General features: G+C 63.0%; 5 protein-coding genes across 5 annotated transcripts; 2 read left to right on the top strand and 3 right to left on the bottom strand.

Annotated features, from left to right (window-relative positions):
* Window positions 1-274: 274 nt before the first annotated feature.
* Q8F55_002661 (uncharacterized protein) lies at window positions 275-4,004 on the bottom strand (the record flags this gene model as incomplete). The annotated part of the gene is made up of 9 exons (XM_069351253.1): window positions 275-357; window positions 515-1,011; window positions 1,068-1,453; window positions 1,488-2,794; window positions 2,959-3,241; window positions 3,290-3,364; window positions 3,415-3,475; window positions 3,576-3,679; window positions 3,780-4,004. 9 exons carry the CDS (start codon window positions 4,002-4,004, stop codon window positions 275-277), a joined length of 3,021 nt encoding a protein of 1,006 aa, XP_069211639.1.
* Window positions 4,005-4,526: 522 nt separating this feature from the next.
* Window positions 4,527-5,271, bottom strand: Q8F55_002660 (uncharacterized protein; the record flags this gene model as incomplete). The annotated part of the gene is made up of 4 exons (XM_069351252.1): window positions 4,527-4,971; window positions 5,004-5,034; window positions 5,068-5,219; window positions 5,252-5,271. 4 exons carry the CDS (start codon window positions 5,269-5,271, stop codon window positions 4,527-4,529), a joined length of 648 nt encoding a protein of 215 aa, XP_069211638.1.
* A 1,906-nt stretch (window positions 5,272-7,177) lies between these two features.
* Window positions 7,178-8,753, bottom strand: Q8F55_002659 (uncharacterized protein; the record flags this gene model as incomplete). The annotated part of the gene is made up of 4 exons (XM_069351251.1): window positions 7,178-7,941; window positions 8,045-8,354; window positions 8,410-8,609; window positions 8,648-8,753. The coding sequence occupies 4 exons, from the start codon at window positions 8,751-8,753 to the stop codon at window positions 7,178-7,180; spliced, it is 1,380 nt and encodes a 459-aa protein (XP_069211637.1).
* Window positions 8,754-9,030: 277 nt separating this feature from the next.
* On the top strand, window positions 9,031-10,891 carry ARP6 (Actin-related protein 6; the record flags this gene model as incomplete). The annotated part of the gene is made up of 10 exons (XM_069351250.1): window positions 9,031-9,116; window positions 9,160-9,274; window positions 9,310-9,378; window positions 9,416-9,539; window positions 9,585-9,729; window positions 9,778-9,933; window positions 9,976-10,217; window positions 10,279-10,390; window positions 10,432-10,494; window positions 10,543-10,891. 10 exons carry the CDS (start codon window positions 9,031-9,033, stop codon window positions 10,889-10,891), a joined length of 1,461 nt encoding a protein of 486 aa, XP_069211636.1.
* A 507-nt stretch (window positions 10,892-11,398) lies between these two features.
* On the top strand, window positions 11,399-12,577 carry ERV29 (ER-derived vesicles protein erv29; the record flags this gene model as incomplete). The annotated part of the gene is made up of 6 exons (XM_069351249.1): window positions 11,399-11,584; window positions 11,624-11,684; window positions 11,731-11,782; window positions 11,820-11,874; window positions 11,943-12,184; window positions 12,232-12,577. The coding sequence occupies 6 exons, from the start codon at window positions 11,399-11,401 to the stop codon at window positions 12,575-12,577; spliced, it is 942 nt and encodes a 313-aa protein (XP_069211635.1).
* Between the last annotated feature and the right edge of the window lie 230 nt (window positions 12,578-12,807).

The following is a 12,807-nucleotide window of genomic DNA, read 5'->3' as shown; positions in this document are numbered from 1 at the left end:
CTGCGCACGCACTCACGCACTCAGGACATCACGCTCCCCCTTGTGCTGCAGAGTGAGACGAGTCGTGTTTCCTGGGCCAGTCTGCCTCGTTTAACCCCTTGTCCCCACCCTCAAATACACTCCAACCCTCTTTACCTTCCGGTGCCCTTGATCGCCCTGACATCAAAGTTATCAACAACAACAAATCCTTCCCGGCGCGTCCCCTCCCTCCCACTCCACAGTGCTTACGATTGTGCATACAGACGCGTAAAAGATCACTCTAACAGTCTTCATCTTACAAATCAACCAAGTCTCCCGTCTTCCCCTTTGCAGAGCTGCCGCTGCCGCTGGCTCCCATCGGCTCGGCCTTGAGAAGATCTGTAACCCCAGTGTCAGAAACTAGACGCGTCCCTAGATTGTGGCGCAGACCACGCCACAGCGCAGCCCAGCCCAAAGCCACACCGTCCGTGGCCCCGAGCACGAACAGCAGCACGAGCACGAGCACGAGCAGCACGAGCACCAGCACCAGACTCACCCTTGGCCACCTTTTTCTCCGCCCCCTTGAGGGCCCCGTCATCGTCGCCGCCATGCTCCTTGAGGAAGGCCTCGACCTCGTCCATGACGCCCGCATCATCATCTGGGGTCTCACCCTCGTCGTCGCTGTCGCCAATCGCGTCGATCGCAAAGTTGGGCCGGTGCATGACCGCTTCTTGAGCGGCCCGAACCATTTCCGACTCTTCGCGATACCGTGCTTCGACGTCGGCCAAGCCGCCCCGCGACTCGGTGTTGAGCGTGTTGACAGTGCTCGAGCTGCCGCTCGTCTTGTTGCTGACAAACGACGCCTGTGATGCCTGCGATGCGCTGCGGTCCCGGTTCTTTTGCGAGGGCGTGAGTAAGGACTCGCGAGCCCGGACCTCGATGGGTGCTGGTGCGTTCGGGTCGGCCTTGGACAGTGACGGTTTGCGCCATTCCGCGTGCTTGCCCAGTGCCGAGCCGATGCCGTCCGCGAGACGGTTGAAGCGGCTCTTGTTCCTGCACAGACGTTCAGCTGGGGGTCCAAGCGCACACCACCTCCCGCGCATACTCACTCATCGTTCACTACAAGGTTAACGAGACCACCAAGCAAGCCATCAGGCTTGGCATGTGTCTGGTGGTAGTCCTCCTGTTCAGCGTCCTCGAGTCTGAACGACGAAGCCAGGTCGTTTCCAAAGAAGTTTTCCAGCAGTTCGTCGGCCAGGACGACCATGCGGAACGTGGCCAAGCTGAGGTACGGGAGGTTGTGCGGGCCAGCCGCCGAGTCTGAGCGCTCGCGTGACTGGCTCGCAGTCTGTTCGTCGCCATTGTGAGGCACCAGGTTCTCGGGCGGCGGCAGGCTCGACTCGGGCGCCGTCGCGTCGCCAAACTCGTATGCGTTTAAGATGAAGCGCGACACGGCGGCGAGGTAGATGTCTCCAGGCTCGTTGCGGAAGATGAACTGGGGGTTAGCAGGGTCGAGCGCTCGTGCTTACCAAGAGCGACTCGGAGAGGCGAATGACCTCGTCCTTGGTCAGGTAGCCGTCACCGTCCTTGTCGTGCAGCTCAAAGAACCACTCGATCGACTCCATGAGACCCGCAGACATCACGCGGTCGAGGCCCATGACGACGTCCTGGAGCGACAGCGTGCCGACCTTCTGTGAGTCCCAGTTGAAGAACAGGCGGTCAATCATCTCGTGGTCGGCCACGCGTCTCTCGGTGCGCTGCATGAAGGCGTTGGTCGTCACCGTCTCCTCACGGGCCCACGTCGCAATGCCCGCGAGCAAGGTCTTGAACGTGCGCAAGTCGATGCGGGTTTCCACGCGCCCCTGCGCATCGACGGCGATACGAGGGGGGTCGAGCTGGCCAGGAACGGGAAGGGGTGTTGCAGCGCCACTTGCCTCGGCCGAGCACACCGCAGCAAAGTAGTGGTCGTAGATGATGCCGACCGCCTCCTTTGAGAAGCGCCCAACGTTCTTGAGGTTGCGGACAGCTGCGCGCTTGGAGAACTTCTCGATCTCGTCGGCAATGATGGCACGGAGACGCCTGCGCTCGGTGACGATCGTCTCGTCGGTAATGACGTTGAACTCGCGGAAGGCGACCACTAACAGCTCCTGGAAGTTGGTGATGGCGCGAACGCGGGGGTCGGGGTGGGTGGGGTGGGCCGAGTCGCCAATGGTCGAGAAGTAGTTGCGCATGAGGTTGATGAACATGCCGTCGTCGGTGACCTCGAGGAGGGCCTCGCCGTTGATCTTGAGGATGGCGAGACCGATCTGGAAGAGAACCTTTGCTCCCATAGCGAGGACACAGTCGACGATGCGGAAGGCAAAGATGAGAGGGAGGGAGTTGATGTAGAGCGAGAGGAACCACGGCAGTGACGCGACCGATATCTGTACGTCGACCGCCTTGAAGTGGTCGTGGATGACGGGCAAGCATCTCTTGACGAGCGACTCGAAGACTCGCTGGTCGAGCAATGTGCCCTCCATCGACGGCGAGTAGTAGCCGGGCAGTATCCTGTCACACAAGACCTCGAGAAGCCAGAATGCCTGCTCCTCGGACATGTAGATGAGCAGGCCGGCGACAACAATGTTGAGCGCCTGGCAGTAGCCGAGTTCAGGGTTTCGGAACGAGTAGGCGACGAGGACGCGACGGAGGCGGGCGAGGCCCTCCTCGGCCTGATAAGCCTTGTACTCTGGCAGTGATCGGTTCAGGTCCTTCTCAATCTCGTCGGTCGACTGGGAGCTCTTGCCCGCGTTCTCGGACAGCAAGAGCTGGTACGTCTTGGGGTTGGCGAAGCGGAGGTCTAGAGTCAGAGTAAGCCTCGCGCCGCGCACTCACAGATGGAACCCGACATGACCTCCCACAGTTCTCCTCGCAGTCTCGACGGCAGACCAACCTGTAACAGGCGCTGGAATGGTGGATATCGGAGGACTGGGCGTGAGCACTCGCTGGCGAGTTTCTACTCACGCGTCATGTTACGGCCGTGTACGATAAAGTACTCGCGCCAGAGCTTCATCTTACTCCTCTCGCGCATCTTGCGCGCGTCGCCTGGGAAGCCAAAGATCTCGCCCAGGCCGCGCTCGTACTTGCCACGGCCCTCTCCGCCGGGTCCTCGGAGGTCGCCCTCACCGAGCTCATGGCCATCGACCTCAATCAGGGAGCCTGACGGCTCGTTCTCGCTGTTCGGGTTGAGGAGGTACTCGGAGTAGAGGGATGGGATGAACGTCTTGAGGGCCTTCATCTCGCCGAGCTGCGACGTACGTCAGTGCTGATCCTGCGACAGTTTGTCAGCACCCACCTGCGACTTGAGGGCATCGCGGAGGAGGATGGCAAAGTGCTCGGCCGTCGGGAGGAGGGACGTTAACTGGAGGATCTGGGGGCGGCGTCAGTTATCAGCCGTCTCTGCACGCGGCGCCGACGCACGATCCTCAGCCCATGCCACGTCGCCAGCGAAAGGGCAAAGACACCGGCACGCGAATTGAGTCTGCGCGTGTGAGTATCGCTACGCGTATGCATCTGTCGCGCGACGGGCGCGCTCAGTCGCGTGACGGGCGCGACCCGTCGCGCTGGTCAGCAGCACGTACCGTTCGACGCGGCGGATAGTGTAGAGCGGGAGCGTACACCGGCAGGATCTGCGGTCGTTGGAGATGAAGCAGAGGAACGGGGGCAGGAGGGAGAGCTTGCCAGCCTATGCGTGTCAGCGTCTGCTCGCGCACGAGCGGAGCGCGCGGCGCACGCCTCTGCGCCGAGCCAAGCCCCGCGCCGGCCCATCAGCCAAGCCAACTCACATACACCTCCTCCTTGCCCTCGACCGAGAGCACGGCGTTAATGTCCATGCTCTGCAGGCCCGACGCGGAGCCGACGGCCGTCTTGGCCCCTCTGGCGGGCTTGACGACCTGGGGCGGTTCTGACGGCGCGGGCAGCTGGTCGGGGGTCGGGACGTTGAAGAACTCGCGGTTGAGCTCGTCCTTTGTCTTCTCCGTGTATGCCCGGAGGTGCATGGGGAGGGACATGGTGGGTGCGGCTGCTGTGCAGCGGGGGGTGGGGGGTGCGGGTGAGTGCGAGTCTAGTTGTACAAGGGCGAGAGTTGCGATGTGGGACTTTGAGTGAGTGATGGACCGTGTCGAGGGGGGAGGCAGTGAGCGTGATGAGTGACCTGCGCTCGCTGGGGTGACGACGATGCACCGGGGAGCCAGGGCAAACCTCGTGGCGGACATGTGGCACCCGCGCGACGGGGCGTGGCGCGTGGTCGAGACTCGCCCACTCTCGGATCCGCCAATTCATCCCGCCGCCACAGCGCAGTGGCACCCACCGATTGCATGCGGACGTGGCGTGCACGACTCGGCAAGGCCAAGTGCACTTGCATGCGGACTGGGGGCTGCGGAGAGTGCGGTCTCGTCTCGGGTGGCACCAGGCCCCGGCCCACCCGACGCCGCCGCGGGGCCCATCAGGGCTCGCGGCGCCGAGTCTCGGGGCCAGCGAGCAGCAAGCTACAGATTCATTGTCCAGTACGCTACACACGGCTATGGCCACGGCTACGCGACACACGTGGTGCCAGTGCACACTGCGGGAGGCTTGATCTCCTCGGCCTTCTCCCCCTCGACAGGCTTGACCTCCTCAGCCTTCTCGCCCTCCAGCGCCGCACCGCGCGCCGCCTCCCTCGCCTTCTTCTGCTCGGCAGCCACGGCGTCGCGCACCTCCTTGAGCTTCTTCCTGGCCTGTGCCTGGTCCTCTGAGAGCTGCCAGTCCTCATGGGCCCACTGCCAGCGGGTGGCCGCGTCAACATAGTCGGGCACCTTGGGCTCGAGGAAGGCTTCATACGCCTCGGGGGACGCGACGAACGCGTCGAGCGCGGGGCCGAACGCGCTCTGCCCCTGCATCAGCCAGCTGGTCGGCTTGGCGCCCGGCGTGTCGATGCGGTAGACGGTCGGCACGCCGATGAGCGCCCACGCCTCCTGCGGCCACTGGCCCTCGTCGAAGCTTTGGTCAGCTAGCTCGTGGGGGACACGCACTCGGTCCAGTCTAGGTACACTGCGAGCGCGTCTGATGTCAGCTTGCCCTTGCCGCACGACCCACAGTGCTCGCCGTTCTCGAACACGCGCTGGACGTCGGGCTCGATCTCAATGCAGCCGGGGCACCACTTCTTGCCGTCCTGCTCGGTGGACGAGAAGAGGACGAAGACGGGGCCGGCGGGCGCCGCCTTGAGGTCGGCAGCGAGGGTGGCAAAGCTGGCGTCAGTGGGCTCCCGCGCAGCACTCACCTAGAGGTAACGAGGGGCATGGTGTGCTTGTTGCGATGGAGTTCTGCGCTGCTCGACATCCCCCGAGCTGGTATTTATACCCCGCGGGGTCGTGTGTTTATGATATTTGTGTCGGTGCACCACGTGGTGCCACTCTAGACTGGTATGGAACCACTGGCCCACGCCCTCCGACAGCAGCGGAGCTGTGCGCGTCACCCCTGCCGAGTGAGATAAATGGGAACGGAGTGGAGCCCTCGCCGCAGCCGTCGACGCCGTGACCCGCTGTGGGTGTGCCTCGGCTCCGCATGGTGCCACCTGCCCACCTCAACCACTCCGCCTCCTCGTTCCGCTCGCACGCCACCGATAACGACGGCGCGCACCGCGTGGTCCGCGCCGTCGCTATTGCCAACTCGTGTGCTCGAAGTACGCGCTTGCCGCTCGACATGTCTCGACGTCGACGCACTAGTAGAGATCGACGGATCACTGCCACCCGCTCGCTCGGAACATTCTGCGATCGCCCCCGATAAGAGAGCCTGACATTATCAGCGGAATCCATGAATGCCTAAACTTCATCAGCACGTACTTACTGCACGCCGCACATCCACGCTGTAAACTGTGCACACTGTGCATATACTGTGCATACGCATACAGCTATTGCCTGATTCGTCCACCGCCCCACTCTCCCGAGTTCTCCACTATCCACAAGCCGCTCCCCGTCCGCGCGACTATCTGAGAGGTCAGCGCTGCCACCGCTCTTCACCCACTATCGACGGCGGCCTCCACGGTCCCACCCTCGGTCGTCGCGCGAGGGGCCAGGTGGCGGGCCAGGGCGACCAGGTGGTCCACGCCCACGGGGTTCACTCAAGCGCCCGTCCGCGGCAGACCCGGGACCGTACGCTCGCGACGGTCCGTCGACTCGGCTAGGAGCCGATGCAGGGCCGTTCCGCGCGGCGTTGGGTCCATAGGCTGGTGCCGAGGCGCCAGACGGGCGATCGGGTTCATTCTGGCGAGGCGCATTCGGCCCATACTTGGGAGCATCCGGGCGAGCATCGGTGCGGTCAGCATCGCGTGGTGGTCCGTTAGCCGGCGGGTCGCGTGGGCCGCGACGGTCCTCATCACGGCCCCTCTCCTGGGGCGGTCCACGGGGCGGGGGATCGCGCACACCACGACGGTCCTCTTGAGGCGCATGGTCGCGCGGGCGGCGGTCGTCCTGTGGTGGGGCATGGGGTGGTGGGTCGCGCGAGGCACGTCGCTCATCCCTCACGTCTGGTCTCGCCGGCGGGACATGGGGTGGGGCGTCCCGAGCGCCACGGCGTTCATCCCTCTGCAATGGCTCAGCACGGTCATCACTCCGCACATGCGGCGGCGCGTCTCGTGGGCGGCGGTCATCCCGGGCGTCTGGCTGGGGTCGAGGCGGGAGGTCACGCGGACGGCGGCGGTCATCCACAGGCTCCGGGCGGGCAGCATGTGGGGGAGGGTCACGTCGGCGGTCATCTCTTGGCTCTGAACGAGACGGCCCCGATGGTGCCGAGTTGCGAGCATTCGGGCCGTAGGCTGGAGCCGGTCCATTCGATGGGCCGCCCGACGAGTTGTCCACTCCGTTCGGACGTGAGGCACCTGGGCCATACTTGGGTTGAGACTGCTGCTCGACGCGGTCGGGACCGCGCGCCGGGGCATGTGGCGGGAGATCGCGTGGTCCACGGCGGTCATCCCTCGAATCAAATCTCGACGGCCCAGTGGACCCGGCGGCAGGGGCAGCGATCGAATCTCCTCGGGGCCCGTGCGGAGGTTGACGAGGTGGGCTGCGGGCGGCTGTTCGCAGTCGTGTAAGCAGTTGCACACCTCAAGAGTTGCGTCGCCAGCCGCGCCATGTTAAGGCTCCACTTGGTCACCAAGCCGCGATTGCCAGCGAGCCGCGAAACCCGAATGCAGACGGAAACGTACTTCTTAAATGGTCTGGGCGGAAACGGTCTCCCCGCTGGTCTGGGGCACTTGCTGTTGCCGATGGCCGTCTGGGAGAGCGACTCCTGGCCCTGCGGTCCGGGTGGCGCAAGTCTTGGGCACCAGGCGGCCTGCCGTCTCGCGGCGATGGCGCCCGTGGTGCGACCGGAGGCGGTGCTGTCGAAGCTGGAGGTGCTGGGCCTGCTGGGGTCCGGTCGTCGGGGCGAAGCGGAGGTGCCGATGTCGCTGGGCGGTCATCACGTCTGGGCGGCTGCGCTGATCCTGTTGGCCGGTCATCACGTCGAGGTCCACGGTCTGGGAAGCGGTCTCTCTGGTCGAAACGATCGCGCTGGTCGAGGCGCTCTCTGTCGTCAGGACGGAAGCGGTCGCCCCAGTGACCCTGTTCTCCAGCAGGTAGAGGCCGCCTGTTTGGTGAGCTGCTCCTCGGTCTGGGCTCCGCGGGGCGGGCCTCTGGCCCAATAGGCTCGCGATCGCGCGGCGGTACTGCGCCGGGCGGGCGGTCATCACGCCGTGGCCAGCGTTCGGGAAGACGTTCACCTCGGAAGCGGTCTCCGTCACGGTCAGGCGGTCCCGATGGTTGGCGCCGGGGCGGCGAACGACTCCTTGGTCGGCGGTCGGGGTGTCGGAAGTCAGGCGCACCCGGCCTTGGTCGGTCGTCACGCTCATGAGGCGGTAGAGCAGCCTGGGGGCGAGGAGGTAATGTTGAAGATTGAGCAGACGGATTGGTCGACTTGGGACGGTTTCCGGGTCTGCGCTGGTCTGGGCGCTCACTCGACCCGTTAACTGAACGCCGGTCCCTCCCATTTCTAGGAGCTTGACGGTCGTCTCTAGGCCCAGTGGGCGGCGTCTCACGTCTTGAGGACGCAGAAGACCCCACCTTTGGTCCGTCGTTAGATCCCTTAACCTCTCCCTCCTTGACCTTGGTCTCGGTCTTGCCGTTGGCCTCGAGCGAAGGGTTGTCCCATGACGTGCGCCCCGAATCGACGTGGTAGTAGAAGTACTTGCCCTGCGAAACGGACATGACTCTTTGCCAACCTTCTGGAAGAGGCTCGTCCTCGTCCGCGCCCTTCTCGGGTTGCGTCTCCGGTTCGCGTGGATCACCATCAGTCGTCTTTGTCTGGACTTTGGCGGGCGCAGAGGAGGAAGCCGCCGGTTGTTCAGCCTATGCGGGTCGCACCCCTGTCAACCATTGTTCGCGCCGAGTTCGGTCGACTTGCCTTGACAGGTTGCGCTGGCGACTGGCTCTCTGCCGCACGGGGTCCAGTTGGTGATCGTCTGCTTGCTGATTTGGGCGGCAACGGAGCACTCTGCGGCTTCTGCGGTGAAACGGGTTTTGCCGGCAGCGGGGCACTCTTGGGCTTGACCGGAGAACTCGCTAGCTTTGGGGGCGGCGCGGTCGGCTCGACGGCTGGTGTCGCTGCAAGAGTCAGACGAGGCTTCGGCAATGTGACCCACTGTCCGCAGCGTAATCGTCGTCGCCACCTAAGCTGAGGCAGTCGTCCTCGCCGTACCCGCCGTACGCCTCGTCCTCCATTCCCCAGTCGACCTCTTCGTCGGCCATGGTGAGGAGTAGTGGCGAGTTTTGGTTTCTATTACGAGTTGTGAGGAATGAATGACAAGAGACTTGTCATGGCCCATTCGAGTTCCAGAAATGTCAGTCTTGCAAACCGGCCCGCTCAGTCGAAGCATGGCTCAGCGGAACCAAAATGTCCACCCGTGCTTGCGGCGCGCTGGTGGAGGTCAGTCGGTCGGTCGAGCCAGTCTCCCTCGCTCATTGCGACCTTGTTGATGCTTTGCTCTCCTCTCAGACGACTACATTCACTCCCCAGCTGGATCCAATGCCGCAGCAGGACCCCATCCTCATCTTCGACAATGGAGCGTACACGATCAAAGCCGGGATATCAGGGGTCGACGAGGAGCCAAGGTGGGTAGATGCGCCCCCCCGTTCTCTACCCACTAACCCCCAGGCTATTCCCAAACTCGATAGCACGCTCGCGGGCAGACAAGCGCCTGTTCGTCTCGGATGAAATAGAAAACTGTCGCGACTTGAGCGGCGTGGTCTTCCGGCGCCCATTCGAGAGGGTGGGCGTTGCCTTTGCACCAGAGCTAACAGCCAGGGTATGCTCGTGTCGTGGGACGCCGAGAAGATGGTCTGGGACCACATCTTCAGCTCGAGCGCGATGGATGTAAGTAGATCCTGTGAATTTGGAGCCTAACATTCAGATCAAGCCCCCGGAAACATCCCTCCTGGTCACCGAGCCATACTTCAATCTGCCCAACATCGCCGAGACGTACGACCAGATGGTCTTCGAGGAGTGGGAGTTCTCGAGCTACTACAGATGTACACGTGAGTAGCGGAGTGTGGATAGTGATAGACGCTGACACACCCCAGCGGCGTCGCTTATCCCCTACGGAGGACTGTTCTCCAACGACACCGACGTTCCGCCAGAATGTATGATTGTCGTCGATGTCGGATACTCGTACACCCACATCGTTCCAATACGCGGTGCTGATGTCCTCTGGGACCACGTAAAGAGGTGTGTTGAGGTGTTTATGGCGATGTGGTGAGATCTAACACTCGGCAGGATCGATGTAGGAGGCAAGCTTCTCACCAACCACCTCAAGCATCTCATCTCTTTCCGCCAGTGGAATATGCTTGACCAGACTCACGTCGTCAACTCTGTACGCGAAGCGTGCAGTTACGTGTCGATGGATTGGCGAGGCGACCTGGAGAAATGCAAGTGAGTGACGAAATGACGCTGTACCCAGCTGACAACGCTCAGACGATCCCCTCGCGCGAACGCAATCGTTCAAGAATACGTCCTTCCCGACTTCTCGGCCAAATCGTTGTCAAGAACAGGGTACATTCGATCAGGACCAAACGCGGTCGCGCCCCCAGAGGGTGCCGACGAGGCTGCGGGGGCTGGCAAGCCGAAGCGAGCGACAGACGAGGAGGAGCAGGTGCTTTGGATGGAGAACGAGCGGTTTGCAGGCAACGAGGTCCTCTTCCACCCATCTGACATTGGTGAGTCTGAGCGGGAGACACTGGCTGAGCAGCAAAGGCTTGAACCAAACTGGACTCCCAGAAACTATAGCCCGTGTCATCTCGACACTACCTCCGGACATGCAGGGCATGTTCTGGGCCAACATTGGCATTATTGGTGGCCTGGGTAATGTGGAGGCGCTGGGGGAGAGGCTGTGAGTGACTGCGGTGGTCAAAGCACTGCTGACGAGGCCAGTGAGCGTGACCTGCGAGCCTTGTGCCCAATTGACTATGAGCTGGGGATCTATGAGGTGTTCGAGTGAGTAGGATGCCAAGCATGGAGGAGACAGGTCTGACACCGGGACAGACCGACTTCTGCGGCCTACCAGGCTGCGGTCGCTCTCACATCAAACGACGTCTACCTGTCGTCGTACGCCGTCACACGGGCCGAATACCAAGAGCACGGCTCGTCGATCTGCCGGCGCAAATTCGGCGGCCCAGCGTACAACGTCGACCCGCCAGGCTTCTCTCGCGACGGAGGCGAGAACGTCGACGAGCATGAACAAGAGCTGCGGTATGCTCTTGGGCTAGACAGTATCAAGGGCAAGGGTAGCAAGCGACGCAACGAGGAGCAAGAGGTTACGAGCGGCAACTGGGGAGGACGGCGACGACGAGCGCAGGAGGGAGCGGGATTGTTGGGTGGCCGTGGTCGGTGATTGCATGTATCTGAGCGGTGGTGCCTGTTTCGCGGCGTCCGGCGGCCGGTGCTGGTACCTGCCACTGTTGCTTTGCTGGGTGTGGATCTGTAACGGCTTAATATCACGTCAACCACGTCGGTGGCTTGCGTCGCGGGAAGAGCAAAGTGGAGGCTGGTTATGAAAACTGCAGGCTGGCTACCGGACACGTGGCAACGACTGAAATTTGATCCCGCCGAGATGAGCGGCTAGGCAGGCGCGGCAGGCAGGCAGGCACTGTGCGGGCCGTCAGTGTCAGTGGGTGCCAGCGCGACGCCGACAGACGACCGAACAACACGACAAGGCGGCAAGAGTTCAGTCACCCACTCACCATTGTGCAATCTCGCAACTACACCTCGCCGCCGGCCTAGTGCTCTCGCCTCGCCTCCACGTCAACATACGATACCTACCGGCACGACAGCCCCTCGCCTGCCCTTCTCTCTGCCCAGACCTCCACGCAACAACACCGCAGTGGCCACCTCCGCCACAATGTCTCAACGTATCCATCTCAACCCGAACCGCGGCCAGGCGCCCTTCAACCAGGGCTACACGCCTGATCCGATCGCGACGCCGGGCAGTGGCCGGGCGACCGGCCCCACCTCGGACAACGAGTTCATCGCCAAGATCCAGGAGGTGTCGAGCACCATCGAGGACGCGATCGAGCAGTACACCCAGGTGAGGGCCGCCGTTTAGGGGGTTGGTACTAACGGCCAGCCCATTAGGCCGTACATCCCCGCCCTGGCGCGCTTCCTCATCGTCGTGACTTTCCTCGAGGGTGAGTTGCGGTGTGCGGTGCCGGAAACGGACAGCTGACCCCGCAGACGCCCTCCGCATCCTCACCCAGTGGTCGGACCAGCTGTGGTACATCCAGAAGTGAGCGCGCGCCCCACGCACGACGTACTGACTGTAGGCACCGCGGCATCCCCTGGGGTCTCGCGCACCTGTTCCTCCTGATCAACGTCATTGTGAGTGATTGTCGGTGGAGGCCCTGGGGCTCGGGGCGTGGTGGCGCCAGCACGTACTGACATGCCAGGCCATGGTCGGCGGCTCGTACGGCGTCATTGCCAAGCGCTTCCCCGAGTTCTCGGTCCTCGCCCTCCTCGGCGTCGTCGTCCTCCAGGGCCTCGGCTACGGCCTGCTGTTTGACCTGTCCTTCTTCCTCCGCAACCTCAGCGTTATCGGCGGCCTCCTCATGGTCCTCTCCGACTCGCTCCAGAGCAAGAAGAAGCTGTTTGCCGGTCTCCCCTCGATCTCGGAGAACGACCGCCGCAAGTAGTGAGTGGCGCCCGGTGTGCCCCGTGGCTTGCTCTAACCCCCCGCAGCTTCCAGCTCGCCGGCCGTGTCCTCCTCGTCTTCCTGTTCATCGGCTTCATCGTCCAGGGCAACTGGACCACGGCCCGTGTCATCGTCTCCATCTTTGGTTTCATCGCCTGCGTCATGGTGGCTGTCGGCTTCAAGGCCAAGTGGAGCGCCTCGTTCCTCGTCACCCTGCTGAGCGTCTTCAACGTCCTCATCAACAACTTCTGGAGCGTCCACTCGGCCCACCCCCAGCGCGACTTCCTCAAGTACGACTTCTTCCAGACCCTGTCGATTGTCGGCGGCCTCCTCCTGCTCGTCAACATGGGCCCCGGCGGCTTCTCGGTCGACGAGAAGAAGAAGGTCTACTAAGCGCAGACCTCTGACGACGCGGGACTGGTCTCCTCATGCAGCTCCCGCACACCTCCAAAACCACATCGCAGAATGCATATGCTATTGAACCACGTTGGGGGGGGGGGGGGATGCAATGACGAGGCGGTGGCAAGTCAGAGCTTCAGAGCCGCATCCGCCTGCCCTCTGAGACATGGCCGCGAGGTGGGCCTCCTGCCACTAGAAGGCAGCGTCAAACTGATTGTCCCTGC

Source organism: Vanrija albida (genome assembly GCF_041260175.1).
Source record: "Vanrija albida strain AlHP1 chromosome Unknown contig_2, whole genome shotgun sequence".
NCBI lineage: Eukaryota > Fungi > Basidiomycota > Tremellomycetes > Trichosporonales > Trichosporonaceae > Vanrija > Vanrija albida.
This window is presented reverse-complemented; position numbering and strand designations above follow the sequence as displayed.